This window comes from Zophobas morio, unplaced genomic scaffold (genome assembly GCF_036711695.1).
Source record: "Zophobas morio isolate AGI-343-1 ecotype UQ-CSIRO unplaced genomic scaffold, CSIRO_AGI_Zmor_V1 ptg000014l, whole genome shotgun sequence".
NCBI classification, from domain to species: domain Eukaryota; kingdom Metazoa; phylum Arthropoda; class Insecta; order Coleoptera; family Tenebrionidae; genus Zophobas; species Zophobas morio.
Genome location: NW_026972119.1, coordinates 10384753 through 10400890, shown reverse-complemented (window position 1 = coordinate 10400890; position 16138 = coordinate 10384753). Strand labels below are relative to the sequence as shown.

General features: G+C 33.5%; 1 protein-coding gene across 1 annotated transcript; it reads left to right on the top strand.

The window, feature by feature from the left end:
- The first annotated feature begins 12853 nt into the window (after positions 1-12853).
- LOC135128973 (heat shock 70 kDa protein-like) lies at positions 12854-14955 on the top strand. Its single transcript, XM_064056055.1, has 3 exons — positions 12854-12937; positions 12989-13205; positions 13257-14955. Exons 2-3 carry the CDS (start codon positions 12998-13000, stop codon positions 14885-14887), a joined length of 1839 nt encoding a protein of 612 aa, XP_063912125.1. The 5' UTR covers positions 12854-12937; positions 12989-12997; the 3' UTR covers positions 14888-14955.
- Positions 14956-16138: the final 1183 nt, after the last annotated feature.

The window sequence follows — 16138 nt, the reverse complement described above, 5'->3', positions numbered from 1 at the left end:
TTTCAAATTCAGCCAATGGGATTCATTAAAAAAAATTTCAGCGACAAAATATGCTCGTGCCTTGCCAAGTACAATTTTTCAACGAAGAAATGTATGCCAAATTATTATAATTTATTTCTCAATCTTCCACACATACTTACTAGTTATTATTAAATTAGTCCATCAGAAGCACAAATAAAGTTCGATGTGATTTTATTGTTTATTTTCCGCTTTATTGTTTTGTTGTTCGACTGCTGGGTAGACATAGTTACTCACTGGACCAACTAAATCTCCTCCATTTATACTACACACGCGAATAAAAATTTTCTTGTTGGTTTGTCATCTTGAACATAATTCGTGGACTGATTTTTTCTTCAAAATTTATTCGACAAATTAACTCCTAGCTGTTGCTTGTCGGAAAAAATCATACCACTCATTATATTATATATGAAAACTTTTCTACGATTTTTCTTTTAACTCAATTTGATTCAATTTTTAGCTCAAAATCATGTTGATCGTGTGAACCATACATCAAAACGATTGTCAACATCTTAAATACAATCTGCAGAAGAAATTTGGTTCAAAAGATTTCAGAAAAAGAAATTTAGATATAGAATTTTATTAAGTTTCGTATTCTATGATAGATTTTATTGATATTAATTCTTAAGTCGTTTGCAGCCAGTGACCATATTTAATCAGTTAATGATTTAACTAGTTGACGATTTCACGGTCTATAAGCAGAAATGTCTAATTATCTGAAATTTTGACAGTTCTAATAATTTAACAGTCTGACAATCCAATAATCCACCAATGCAATAATCCAACATTCCGATAATCTAACAATCCAATAATCCAACAATCCAACAATCGAACAATCCAAGAATCTGACAATCTAACCTGTCTAAGATTCCAAAAATCCAACAATCCAACATGCCAACAATTCAACAATCCAACAATTCAACATTCCAACAATCCAACAGTCCAACGATCCAACTATCCAACAAACCATCAATACAACAATTCAACAATCCAACAATCGAACAATCCAAGGATCTAAAAACATAATCATTAAACCAGTCTAAAATGCCAAGAATGCAACAATCCAATAATCATCAATACAACAATGCAACAATCCAACAATCTATCAGTGCAATCATGCAAAAATCTAACAATCCAGCAATTCAACCATCCAAACAATCCAATAATCCAACACTCCAACAACTCAACAATCCAACAGTCCAACAGCACAACAATCCAACTGTCTAACAATCCGAGAATCGAAGAATCGAAAAATCGAAGAACCGAAGAATCTAAGAATCAAAGAATCGAAGAATCGAAGAATCGAAGAATCGAAGAATCGAAGAATCCAAAAATTCAAAAATCCAAGAGTCAAAGAATTCAAGAATCCAAAAATCCAAGAATTCAAAAATCCAAAAATCCAAGAATCCAAGAATATAAACATCCCAGAATTCAAAAATACTAGAATTCAAGAATCCAATAGTCACGGAATCTAAGAATTCCACATACTAAAACTCCAACAATATAAGAAATCCACATTCTAACAATACAAAAATTCAACAGTACAATAATTTAGCCAGCATTATAACAATCCAACAATCCGACTTTCCAGCGATTCGATAATTCGCCATTCCAATAATTCAACAATGGAACAATCCAAAATTCCAACAATCCAGCAATCCAACAATATAACAATCCAAGAATCTAACAATCAAACAATGCAGCCAGTCTAAGACTCCAAAAATCTAACAATCCAACAATCCACCAATCCATCAATACAACAATGCAACTATCCAACACTCCAACAATATATCAATACAAAAATTCAAAAATCCATCGATCCAACATTCCAACAACCCAACAATTCAACAATTCAAAAATCCAAAATTCCAACAATCCAACAATCCAAAAATCCAAGGATCTAAAAATCAAATAATTAAACCAGTTTAAAATGCCAAGAGTTCAACAATCCAATAATCCATCAATACAACAATGCAACAATCCAACAATCCATCAGTGCAAAATGCAAAAATCTAACAATTCAGCAATCCAACAATCCCAACAATCCAATAATCCAACATCCTAACAACTCAACAACTCAACAATCCAACAGTCCAGCAGTATAACAATCCAACTATCTAACAATCCAAGAATCGAAAGCTCGAAAAATCGATGAATCGAAGGATCGAAGAATCGAAGAATCGAAGAATCTAAGACTTCAGGATTCAAAGAATTCAAAAATCCAAAAATCCAAGAATCCAATAATATAAGAATCCTAAAATTCAAAACTACGAGAATCCAAGAATGCGAAAATCCCAAGATCTGAGTATCAAGAATCCAATAGTCAAAGAATCTAAGAATTTAACAGTCTAAAAATTCAACAATCTAAGAAACCAACATTCTAGCAATTCAAAAACCCGACAGTCCAACAATTTGGCCAGTACTATAACAATCCCACAATGCGACTGTCCGACATTCCAGTCTTCCAATAATTCAACAATCCAACATTCCAACAATCCAATAATCCAACAATCCAACAATCCAAGAATCCAACAATCCAACAATCCAACACTCCAACAATCCAACAATCCAACAATCCAACAATCCAATAATCCAATAATCCGATAATCCAATAATCCAACAATTCAACAATCCAACAATCCAACAATCCAACAATCCAACAATTCAGCAATTCAACAATCCAACATTCCAACAATCCAACTATCCAACAAACCATCAATACAACAACCCAACAAACCATCAAAACAACAATCCAACAATCCATCAGTAGAGTAATGCAAAAATCTAACAATGCAACAATCCAAACAATCCAACATTCCAACAAGTCAATAATCCAACAATCCAACTATCTAACAATCCAAGAATTGGTGAATCGAAGAAGCGAAAAACCTAAGAATTATAGGATCGAAATATCGGAGAATCAAAGAATTGAAGAATCGAAGAATCGAAGAATCGAAGAATCGAAGAATCCAAAAATTCAATCATACAAGAATCCAAGATTTCAAGAATTCAAGGATCCAAGAACCCAAAAATATAGGAATCCAATAAACTAAGAATCTAACAATCCAAGAATCCAACAGTTTAAGACTCCAGCAATCAAAAAATTTCAATAATCGAATAAATCAACAATCCAACAATCTTGCATTTGAAGGATCCGTTGATCTGACAATCTTCCAATAATCAATCGAAGCTACAAGTCCAAGAATCCAAGAATCCAACAATTCAACAATCCAACAGTCGATAATCCAACAATCTAACAGTCAAACAGTCGATCAAACCAACAATCCAACATTCCAACAATGCAACAATCTAATAATCCAATAATCCAAGAATCCAACAATCCAACAATCCAACAATCCAACAATTCAACAATCCAACAATCCAACAATCCAACAATCCAACAATCCAACAATCCAACAATCCAACAATCCAACAATCCAACAATCCAAAAATCCAACAATCCATCAATCCAACAATTCAGCAATTCAACAATCCAACATTCCAATAATCCAACTATCCAACAAACCATCAATACAACAATCCAACAAACCATCAAAACAAAAACGCAACAATCGAACAATCCATCAATAGGACAAACCAAAAATCTAACAATGCAACAATCCAAATAATCCAACATTCCAACAAGTCAATAATCCAACAATCCAACTATCTAACAATCCAAGAATTGAAGAATCGAAGAAGCGAAAAACCGAAGAATTATAGGATCGAAATATCGAAGAATCAAAGAATCGAAGAATCGAAGAATCGAAGAATCGATGAATACCAGAAGAATCGAAGAATCCAAAAATTCAATTATACAAGAATCCAAGATTTCAAGAATTCCAGGATCTAAGAGTCCAAGAATATAGGAATCGAATAAACTAATAATCTAACAATCCAAGAATCCAACAGCTTAAGAATCCAGCAATCAAAAAATTTCAATAATCGAATAAATCAACAATCTAACAATCTTACAATTGTAGTATCCCTTGATCTGACAATCGGACAATAATCTATCGAAGCTCCAAGTCCAAGAATCCAAGAATCAGACAATTCAACAATTCAACAACCAACAATCCAACAATCTAACAATCCAACAGTCCATCAGTCCATCAATCCAATAATCCAACGATCCAACACTTCAACAGTCCAATAGTCAATACAAGGATCCAAAAGCCCATCAATCCAAGAACCCAAGAATTCAGCAATCCAAAAATCCAAAAATTCAACAAGCCAACAATTCAACAATCCAAATAGTCTTACGACCAAACTGAACGATCCGACGATCTGTTGACTGACGGACGATCCGACAATCGATGACTGACGATCTGACCATCCGACGATCCAAAATTCCAACGATCCGAGCATCCTAGAAATCAACAATCCAACAATTCAACGAATCTAACAGTCTAACAACCCAATAATTCAACTAATCAACAATCCGACAATATTATAACCCAAGAATCAACAATCAGTCAATTCCATATTTTAAACCAACAATCCAACAATAAATTAAGCTTTCTCCTTCAACTTAAAACCAATGGCTTCTACAAAAGTTTAATATCTCTATGCGTTCTCAAGATAGAACATGGCCGAATTATAACTGGGACAGCCTGTATATTATAATTTAATAAATAGATCTTAGATCTTCATAAAATAATTTTTACCGGTTGCTACAGTTTAGTGTCTCAGTTATTTACATACTTGTTTAAGAAATTACTTCAACTTTCTTCTTCTTTCTTTTTAAATAAGACGACCTATATTTTTTAAGTAAATTAAATAAAATATTTGTTTCATTTTTTCAGTGCATTTACAGCACATGGTATGTAATTTATGTTGTTTAATATAGGTATAATAGATACATATAATACAATTAAAAAAGACAAAACTAAAAAATGATTATGCGGTTGAGCTGAGCTGGTTTTTCTGGAAATGAGATCAACTTTTTTATTTTAACTGAAGCGAGGTACGTTTTTTAGGTGCGCATTCTTTCATCAGTGGTTTAACAATAACTTTATGAAATGTTATGTAATTTTGTTATAAATGCAGCAATTAAAATTTAAAAAAATTTAAAGCGTCTATTTTTCTTGATCCCACCGAAAAATTAAAAAAAGTTTCTATTTAACCCACTTATCTTTGAAAAAATAAGGCTGATGTCATTTTCGGAAAAACTAAAGGTGATATAACGCTATTTTGATTTTTTATCGTTTTTTGTGTTAATTTAGTGTTTCAAATTTCAGACTTCCACCTATTCAAACAATTGAGTATTAGAGTTACATTTCAACTCCTGTCCCAATGAAAAACAAAAAAAAATCCAAACTTAAATCACTTAAAAATATACGAACTTCTGTTTGAAAAGAAAAAGTTGATGTGATTTCCGTAAAAATTAAAAGTGGTGTAATAATGCTACTAGTAGTAGTAGGTATATTAGCTTTAGTTTTTTTACATTTTCAAATAAAGTGAGATTATAGAGGAACAGGTGAACAGGAAGTCAAAAATAGTCAAAACCCTAATTAAATAGATTCCCTAATAGACTAGAGAACAGGAGGTTATATAACCAAGAAAAAAATAAAATTTCAAACATGTTGACGCCGACACACCAGAAATAACGAGAAGATTCTTTAGGAACAAATTTGTTACGCGGCAAAAGTAGTCATTATACTCAGAACGTTATTTTTGTGACCCATAAAATTTTATGACATGATTAGGAGGTAAGTGACAATTCTAAAATGACCCGTGCCGATTAACCTTCTGTAAAAATATAGGTATTGTAATGTTTAAAATTGACGCCCAGAGAGAAGAAATGGCTAACATTGTTTACAAAGTATCAAAACATAATCATCCTACTTTTTATTTATTTTTTGTTGTAGTAAAATACGAATTTTTAACAATTAACGGCACAATGAAATTTTAAAGGCAGTTCCTTGTGCAGGATTCTAGCCGCTGCAGGCCAATAAAATTTTAGTGGCTGCAAATATACCGTTTTGAGTATAACTATAATACTAATTATATAGCAAATCTGAATATCAAGATCTACTCTATTTCTCATATTAATTTTATTGCTACAAAATATTTGTAAAAACGTTCAAATTACAAAATGTACTACATCAAATCTTTTGATTGAACACGGAATTGAACCAATTTTTAAGTTTTGGGGTCACAGTCAAAGAAAGAGAGAGGTCTCAATTTTTTTTCTAACGTTTAACCCAAATGTTGTTCCTTCTACAATTATTAGAAGAATTTGGGCTCGTTGCGTTGAATATGCTGCTTTCCAACCCGCATTACAACCGGCACTTTCAGTATTTAGCTTTCATTTGAGTTTATTCAGCATCAACGGTAAACATTCATGGGTTGCGGGAGGCATTCAATGGATTCACTATTTTCCCAAGGCAAGAATCAGCCCGTTTGTTTATTCAATATTATCATTGTGCTTGAATAGCTGCATTTACAGAGATGATCCAGCAAAACTTTTCAAAATCGAATTCGATCGAGCAGACAGAGTCAATACCGAAGCTGAAGACCTCGACCGAAGATGTGACACCGATAGTGGGCTGACTTATGCTCCGGTGGTGGCAACGCTCACTTCATTCTGAATGTATCTCTGAGGTCCAGGTGGCGTAACGACCTATTAAACAGCGCCTATATCTGATATACTACCGCTCTGCAATTAAGCTTAATTGTAATAGGTGACTTCGGGGAAAACCTCAAATTACGTATGCGTGCTCCGCTATAGAGTTATGGGACACATGCGAAAGATAATGCAACTAGTTGCTTGTCCATCGTGAATAGCTGCAATTTTGTGTTCCGTGCGGCCGGTTCGACCAATAATGAGCAAACATTATTACCTAAGTACACGCAGGAACGTTGTTTACTTGACATTAAATTATAATTTGATTAATGAACATATACCATTCGCCACGTCACGAAAAATCTGGCAATTTATGTCTACGAACGTACGTACAATATAATATGTTATTAGTTTATGAATGAGCATCAACGAAGAGTTACGTCATTCCTTTCGCTGACATGACAGCAGGTCTAGGTCAAGTTTTGCTATGGTTTTTGAACTTGTTTCTCTCGTAATAGAAAGGATGTTTTCGCGTTCTTCTGTTATTTACATGGAGGATCTGACGCCCACACTGATTGTTTTTCTTTCACAGCTAACACAAAACACAACACTTGCCCTCGATTGAAATTAACAGAAAAAATTAACACTCTCAAACACAGAAGCAATTTTTCGGTTCGTGAAGTTAAACCAACAAATTTTATAACGGAGTGAAAATCCTGGTCGGATTACCAAAAGTGTGTGCTCAAAATTGTAGGAAGGTGTTTACAGTTTATATCATATAACAGTAGCATAACTTTTATTAAAAAGTATTACGGTATCGAGCGATCAACATAATTTGTAATCGATCACTCTTGGAATGAAATTCGTGTGTCTTCTTTGAAGTGATATTTTTAAGGCTACATCTAAAATTACGCGATAAAAAAGTTTTTCAAAAAAATTAATTTTAGTTGCCGGTCATTTTGTATACCTAATAATATAAAGCTCGGATTGTATGCATCAAACATGCGCATAATATGCACACATTTTTGATTAAAATATGCACCACTTAATTAAAATATGCAGCTACATATGCATAACATGCATATGCAAATACTTTATTTGAATATGTCTAATAAAACAAAATGATATTTTTAATTATTTATTGTTAAAGTACAGGTCTTGTAATCATTATTTGCAATATAAGAATTCAAATTATAACTAAATTAAGTATGCAAAAAATACTGCTTTTGTGTCTTAGCTATAATTTTTATTAAACCAATTGTTTATTAAATGATTTTCAAAATTTTACATTAGAAATGATTCGCACTTGTCACACAACACATGTTTTAACATTGAAAACGATCTCTCTACATCGACATAGGTTATTTGAGCAATTTCTAAATTCTCTATTATATCTGGATCTATATTTATGTTTACAAATTCTCATTTTACTCACAAGCGATACTGTACTAAAACCTACATTTATTTCCAAAACAGACTTAAATTTCTGAAAAACTTGTTCTGTTTTATAGTTTTGGAAATTTCATTGTACCCTATAAAATTTTATTGGCCGTAACGAGACGGACAGTAGTACAATAGCAAGAGATATTTACAACTTGAAGTTCTCGCGTGCCGGTAATCCCTAGATGTTAGAAAGCAAAATAATCCAGGTTCAAATAGAGACCATCGTAACTCACGGACGAAAATGACCATTATTTTATGAGTACAACCACCTGCTAAATGTTCTTTGGCAAATTCGGGTGAACTGGTGTGAGCCATAAATATTTCTTACCACTGTACTGCAGTCCGTCTCGTTATTGTCAATAAAATTTTATAGGGTAGAATGAAATTTCCAAAACTATACCTTGAACATTGGACAGTTTTTGAAAACAATTTGTTGCTAGATGAATAGAATCTGCCAGTGGTAAATTGTTGTATTCAAGTTTTAAAATTGTGTCTATAACTTTAGAAAAAAATTAGCTGAAACAAATACCAATTGAGATGGCAGTTCTGTTTTAGCTAAAATTATTTTAGATTCTTTAACAGAGGTCGCATCATCTGACAGCTCATTAACAAAATTCTTAATTGCAATGGAGTTTTTGGTATAAAATACAACTGCATTTAACCATGTTCCCCACTTAGTTACAGGTTGTGGAGGTAATGGTAAATTGAGCAATGGATTTAGATAAAATTGTAGTGTCAAAATTGATTTAACAAAATTTTTTTAACATTATTGACTTGATCACTTACTATTGGAAATAAATTTCTTATTTGCCACCTTTTTTAATCGTCAAAGTTCCAATCAACAAATTTGAGACATAACGTCCACATGAATCGGTTGTTTCATCGACATGAAAATAAATTAGATTATCGCCTATAATTTGACGAACAGCCTGCTTTGTTTTTTGGAACACTTTGTTTATGTAGTTTTTTCTTAAAGTACTCTCATCAAAAACTGACTTCATGGTAGGCTGGAGTTTGTCTTCATTATTCCAAGGCTCTACTAGTGAAATATTGTAATAACAGGTCGCGATTACGAATTCATATCATTTGGAGACCCCGGTGGGATTGCCTTTTTGCTCTTTGATAGAGCTCTTGTGACAATATTCAAAACATGGAGAAGATCATAAGAACCCTGGATCTGCACAGAACCTGATTTACGCAGATTTTCGATACAACGAATGAACTTCGCACTAAAGAAACTATAGACATGAGTTACGTATGAAACAATATACAACTCCTCGAACAGAAAATGCAGAATATTAGTCACTTCGATCAGAGATATCTCGCCTTGTTACTTGATCAAGACCCTGAAGGTGTCGAATTGGATTCTGAGATGACAAAATTAGATAAGTACATTGTAAATTCTCAGTTCTACAAATGAAAGTGGAAACGCAGGTTAATTTATCAGTAGATGTCATCATCAAAGTTGCCCTAAACTCCAACTAAAGTAGCCTCAGATAGAATTTAGAAAATTTGGTCGTGACATTCGTGACTGGTTGTCATTTTGGAGTCAGTTAGAAGAATTCACGAAGATCAGGCGCTTCCTAATCAAGAGAACTTTTGATACAAGCAACGACTCCTAAATCACGAGCACACCAAATTGTTTAAAGTTATTCACCAATGGGAGATAACTCTCTACGTACGTGAACTTTTACAACTAGTGTTAAACAACGTGAATAAATCGACGAAGCTAAGTTCTTTGTATGACCAAACTGAAGCACAACTCCGATCTTTAGAGACTCTAGGTGTGCAGTCCGACCCTTGTTCAGCTATGCTGAAGAAGTTGAAAGCGAAGAACGAGTAGCTCTGGCCGCTTCTGGTTTTGGATACGAATTCCGACGCAAGGTTTCTGCAGAAAACGTTCCTACAGTTACTGGATTATTGACGAAGAACACAAGTAAACTGCGATGCCTATTTTGCCACGAAACACACTACAACTCCGACTGCCCAGAAGCTAAGAAGAAATCTCTTACTGAATTAAAGAAAATCCTGTCGGAAAAAGGACGTTGTCATGCCTGCCATAAATTTGGACACATAGTCGTCAAATATAGAACAGCTGCTAAACTAAAGTGTCAGTCCTGTGAAGGTAAACACGTAACCCTGATGTGTTCGAAGTCTCCTAAGTTGTCAAATGGAGAACCTTCAAAAGCTCCATAAACAGAAGGCTTGTGCAACACTCTAAATAACGCTACATATTATGATAGATTTGTACAGACATTAGTGGTCAATTTAAAGGGCAAAGATATCACACGTCCAGTAAGAGCAATTATTGACACGGGATCACATCGGTCTTATATCAGCAACGGAGCAGCCAAAGAAATGAGTTACGAAATCCTTAGAACAGAAGAACTTACTCATGCTTTGTTTGGAGGTCTTTCATCTGAAGTCACTTCTCATAATTGCTATCGTGTCTATTTGGAAAATCCTGATAAAAGTTACACTTGTCGTTTTGAAGCCTTGGGACAATCAGTGATTTGTACTAATGTTTTGGGTATACGAAATGATCCATGGATGAAAGAATTCCAAAACCTTAACATCAAAATCAACGACAAAAGCCAAGCACCTATCGAAAACTTAATCAGTGCAGATCTAGCAGGAAAACTCTTCTGTGGTGAACAACATATTCTAAAATGCGGTTTAGTTGCCATGAAAACTAAACTAGACTGGACTCTGATGGGTAAAGTTGCCAGTCCCCCTCCAGATGCACAAAAATCTTGCAACATTGTCGCTCTGTCACTTGTTAACAACACCAAAATTGAGAGATTTATGGACTCATTGATGTTTTAGGTATTGAGAATCCAGAAAAGTGAAAATCTAGCCAAGAGCACGAACAAGAAATCCTTGATAATTTTCAGAAGACAGACAACCGAATGGAAGATACTAAGTCTCAGTGCCATGGATTCAGGAACAGAAACCACTACATGATAACCTGACCCTAGCCAAGACTGGTTGAAAGAACGTATAATCGAGGAGGTTAGTACATCAGTTCACTATTTACCTGATCGTCATGCGGTAAAATTATCAAGTACCACAACTAAGTTACGACCCGTGTTCGACGCATCCGTCACAGAAAAAGATAGTCCATCCCTGAACCATTGCTAAGAAAAAGGTATTAATTAATTAAGAGCCATTTTCAAGCCAGAATTAGCTGCACTAGCCAAGAAAAGGTAGCAAAGAGGGCGATAAATTGTTTACCTTTTGAGAGCGGAAAAAGTAACAGAGGGATACGAAAAGAAACTCAAAAGAGAAATTAAGAACTTAAAAAATTACTTCGGTAGAACAAACATGGAGGAAATATAAAAATGTCTTCAGAAAAAAGTAGCAAAGAAAACTCCTGGACTAAAACAAAATAATATCAAGCCTTGGTTGAGTTCTGACACCTGGCGGATTATAGAGGAAAGGAAGAAAATGCATAACAAAATGATCGACCCGAAAGAAAAGAAGTTTGAAGAAGAAAATAGTAAATACACATATAAAAGACAAAAACGGGCAAATTTTGAAATCGGACCCTGAAATTATGAAAAGATGCATGACAGATTTTAAGGGGATTTTCTCCAAACAATAGATAAAACACGACCTCAAAAATAAAGAAAACATAACAAAGAAGTAGAAATACAAGAATGGAAAATTACGAATGAAGAACTAAGAAAGAGAATCAAAACGCTAAAACCACATTAAGCAGCGGGTCTAGATGGAACCATGATGGAGCTTCAGAAGGGTGATATTGAAATTTCCACAAAAATATTGACTAAATTACTCAATAAGAAAATATAACGAGATGTAAAAATTGGCGATGTCAAACAGTGACTAAAGTCGTAATGGTACCCAAATCCTACACAGCGCGGACTTAACGGAAATTGAAAATGGTGTGCGACAAGGGTACATCTTGTCATCAACTGTCTTTCTATGATGATGACTGTACATGTTTTGAAGAGGACTGGAAATAAAAGTAGGGTTAGACTAAACAGATTCAATCATTTTGAAAATATTGAATTCGCCGATGACCTGTGCCTAATGACAAAAAAAAAACATATAAAGAAAAACTACAAACTGGTAGAACAAGAAAATAAAAATGTCAAAGATAAACAATACACCTAGGAAATTAGCAATTTTTGCTATCTCTCTAGTATTTTGAAATAAACATAAAAAAAATATTTCCCTACGAATTGGAAAAGCACAGGGAGACTTTAGTATATAACATAAAATCTGCAAATTACAAACATTGCCTACAAACATGAAATTGAGCCTTTTTAAAACTAATATAAAAACCGTATTACGTATTATCTGGATGTGAAATTTGGAACACAACTAAGGGAAATACAGAAGTTTATCTTAGGAAAATTTTGAATATATACTGGCTACACAAAATCACAAATAAAGAATTATGGAATCAACCAAACCAAAAATAAATAGCACCATATGTCCAAGAAAATGGTGCTTGGTCGGACGTAGTCGTACTCGTTACTCGTACATTTAGGGTTATGACACGTCGAGAAAATATGAAGGTAACTGGTAGCCCAATGGACTCGATTACAATAGTTCTTTAGCGTACGCTCGGAAAGTAAAAATGCATTGCTTCTGGCTTTTGTATGTTGCCAATTCAAAGTGCAACACACAATAATAATTAATATTTCATTAAATACTGGTGGTTAAGATCACGCATTTTAAAAAAGAATGTACAGTTATTGGAGAAGATAATTTATCACTACCCACTTACGGAGATAAGTTTTTTAAATACCCAAGTTATCTTATCTGCTTATACTACTCGTACCTATCGGTTTATCTAGATATCAGTCTACATAGATCGTAAAAATAAAGTGTGAATTGTAACCATTTTTTGTTTTAGCGTATACCTATCTCTTACGCCTTGTAATATCCTTTCTTTTCCAAAATAGGGAAGACTTTAATATAATGTTTTAGATTTCCAGAATGGATGATGATTTAGCAATTGGAATTGATCTCGGTACCACAAATTCGTGTGTTTCTGTTTATACGAAAGGCAGAATACGAATCTTAGAGAATGAAAGAGGAGGAAAAGTTACACCATCTTTTATTTACTTTCAACCTCAAGGTGGTATTGTCATTGGCGAACATGCAAAGACGATATCAGTTCATAAACCAGAAAACGGAATTTATGGTAAGCAAATCTGAAATTAGAATAATTTCTAATACGTGGTGACATTTGTAGAAATCAAACGGCTAGTAGGTAGAAAATTTGATGACACTTATATTCAAAAAAGTCTGGATTACTTTCCCTTTGTAATATCTTCAGACGTCTCTAACCGTCCAGTGATTTCTTTCAAGCAGAATAATACAACAATCAAGAAAACTCCACAAGAACTGTGTACAATAATCCTACAAGAATTAAAAAGATATGCTGAAGCAAAACTTAATCAAACCGTAAACAAAGCTGTCATAACCGTTCCGGCTTACTTCAACGTTACCCAACGAGAGGTCACTTTAGCAGCAGCTAAAGATGCCGGGTTCACTGTGCTTAAGCTTCTAAATGAACCAACAGCAGCGGCTTTAGCTTACTATTTGGAGAATGATATAACCGAAAGCCATATTTCTTTAGTTTATGATTTAGGAGGTGGTACTTTCGACGTTGCGGTTCTTGAAAAAAAGCTTGGTACCGTGGAAGTACTGTGCGTTGGTGGGGACACTCAACTAGGAGGTCACGATTTCGATAATTGCATTTTGGATTATATTTTCGAGGTGTTACGGAACGATTATGATTATCATGCAAAAATGGATCCAGATGATAAAAGGAGATTGCGTATTAAGTGCGAAGAAGCGAAGAAAGAACTGTCATCTGCTAACGAAGCAGTCGTCACTATAAATGGAGTGGTACCTAAACATACCAAAATAATTATTACTTTACCGAGGACACTTTTTGAAGAGAAAGCCAATAAGTTACTCCAAAGAACTATTGACATTCTACATAACTGTTTAGTCGATTCAAAAATTTCTAAAGAGTCGATTCAAGAGATAATATTGTGTGGTGGCTCCACTCGAATACCCAAAATACAAGAAATGATTTCAGAATATTTCGGAGGTAAACAATTAAATAAGTTTGTAAATCCTGACGAGTGTGTAGCTGAAGGTGCAGCCTTGCAAGCCGCTATGTTATCAACCAGCAAAAAACAGGATATTGAACAACTGGAAATGGTGGACCTTGTTCCCCTTTCGCTAGGTTATCGGAGTTTCGGAGAAGAAATGAGCTTTGTAATAAGAAGAAATACAAAAATACCGACTAAAGCATCTACAGTGTGTACAAACGAAGGTGATACCTCCAGTATTTTTGAAATATACGAAGGCGAACGTACAGATGTCAGAAAAAATCGTTATTTAGGAAAATTATTCGTTGATGGTTTAACACCGGCACCTCCCAGAGAACGAAGTATAATTTTTACCTTGGACATTGACAACAATGGGATACTAACAGCTAGAGCTGAAGAAAAAGTGTCTAATACTGTTAGCGAAGTGAAAGTAAATTACACTAGAGGTGACAGGAGTGAATTTGAAATTAAGAATTCTTTGCTAGATGCAGTAGAAAATCAGGAGATCGATAAAAAGTTTAAAAAGTTTGTTAAAATGAAAGAAAAATTGGACGCGTATTTAAGTAGTTTTTTGTATAACCTTGATACAAAGAACTTGAGTGAAAAATACCGATCAGTTCAGATATTTTGTAGTGAAAGGATGAATGACTTATATGACATGGAAGTCGATCAAGAAAATACGGTGAAAGGTCTTTATAAAGAAGTGAAAATTAAATGTAACGCAATTGCTGAGCGTCATAATTTTGAGTACATGCCTTAATTAGATATATAGGTAGCACTATTACATGTAAAATGTTTCTAAATAATTAGGTATTAGTAATTTTTCTAATAAATAACTTTTTTACAAATAAAAAAAATTAATTCCTTCATTTAATTTTTTTGAGTCATTACAGAGGTACGTCTAAAGACTAAATCATAGTTATAGAGTGATAATATTTTTGGATATTTCAGAGATGACTTATTTGGCCAAATTTTGAAATGGCATCATCAAGTTTTTGATGACTACAATAACCTTAAAATGTTCACAAGATTTCAAAGCGTTTTGATTTTTGTTTTCAAAAATTTGAATGTCTAGGGTGAAAACTCAAACAACACGCATTCATACACCACAAGTGTATCAGTATGTTATTTTATAAAATAAAACAAATCATGAATATTATTTTGGGTAAGTTGCTGTAATTATGATAACTATCTTTATTATTATTAAATATAGGGGACCGCAAAATTTAACTTTGCCCCTACTCAAATTGATATAAATGTCGTTGCTCAAATATTGACTGTCATAACATAATTTTGTTGTAGAAAACTCACTTAAAACATACGGATATCATGCTTCTTGATTTGTAGTCCACACATAGCTTTATTTTAACTTATACAGGTTACCTTAAAAAAATCTCAAAACTAAAATTTATAGTTTTTCGAAGTTGCATTATTTATTCGTTTCCCATTCAATTTGAATTTGATTCAATATACATTTATTGTAACATTTTTGGGTAAAATAATTGCCTGTTGTAAACAAAAGTAATGTATTAACGTAATGTAAACAGTTGTTTCTGATGAAAATTATATAAAAAAAATGTGCTACATAATTATGTGTCCAAAAGATATTTAATTACAGGAACTCAGCTTAAACTAACACCTCGCTAGTAAAAAAGTCTTTTTACATTTTTTAAGAAATGTTCGTTATATCTTTCGTAAAATATAGTCTAAACCTGCACCATTTCATCATAAATAGTCACTAATTTAGCAATTTCAATAAATGCAATGATCTTTATGAATGGTAAGGGTGAATCATATGGAAGAGCACGTTTTATATAAATGGTGCTTTTGTTAGTGCAGCGCTGATCAGTATCTTTTTGGATATTCCAACAGACACTTTGTATTCCAAAGGAATAAAATGTTAACCACAATATTGCAAAGAATTTTTCGACGAGTAATCATTACTCATATTTATTTTCTGACAATTGTCCTGATGGATTGATTCACACTATTATCACATTTTACAATCGTT

What these genes read in the sequence shown, in the direction of transcription:
- LOC135128973 (XM_064056055.1), top strand. Translation starts at nt 12,998, where the DNA reads ATGGATGATGATTTAGCAATTGGAATTGATCTCGGTACCACAAATTCG. An exon ending in ACCAGAAAACGGAATTTATG is followed by an intron (nt 13,206 to 13,256) that starts GTAAGCAAATCT and finishes TGACATTTGTAG; the next exon opens with AAATCAAACGGCTAGTAGGT.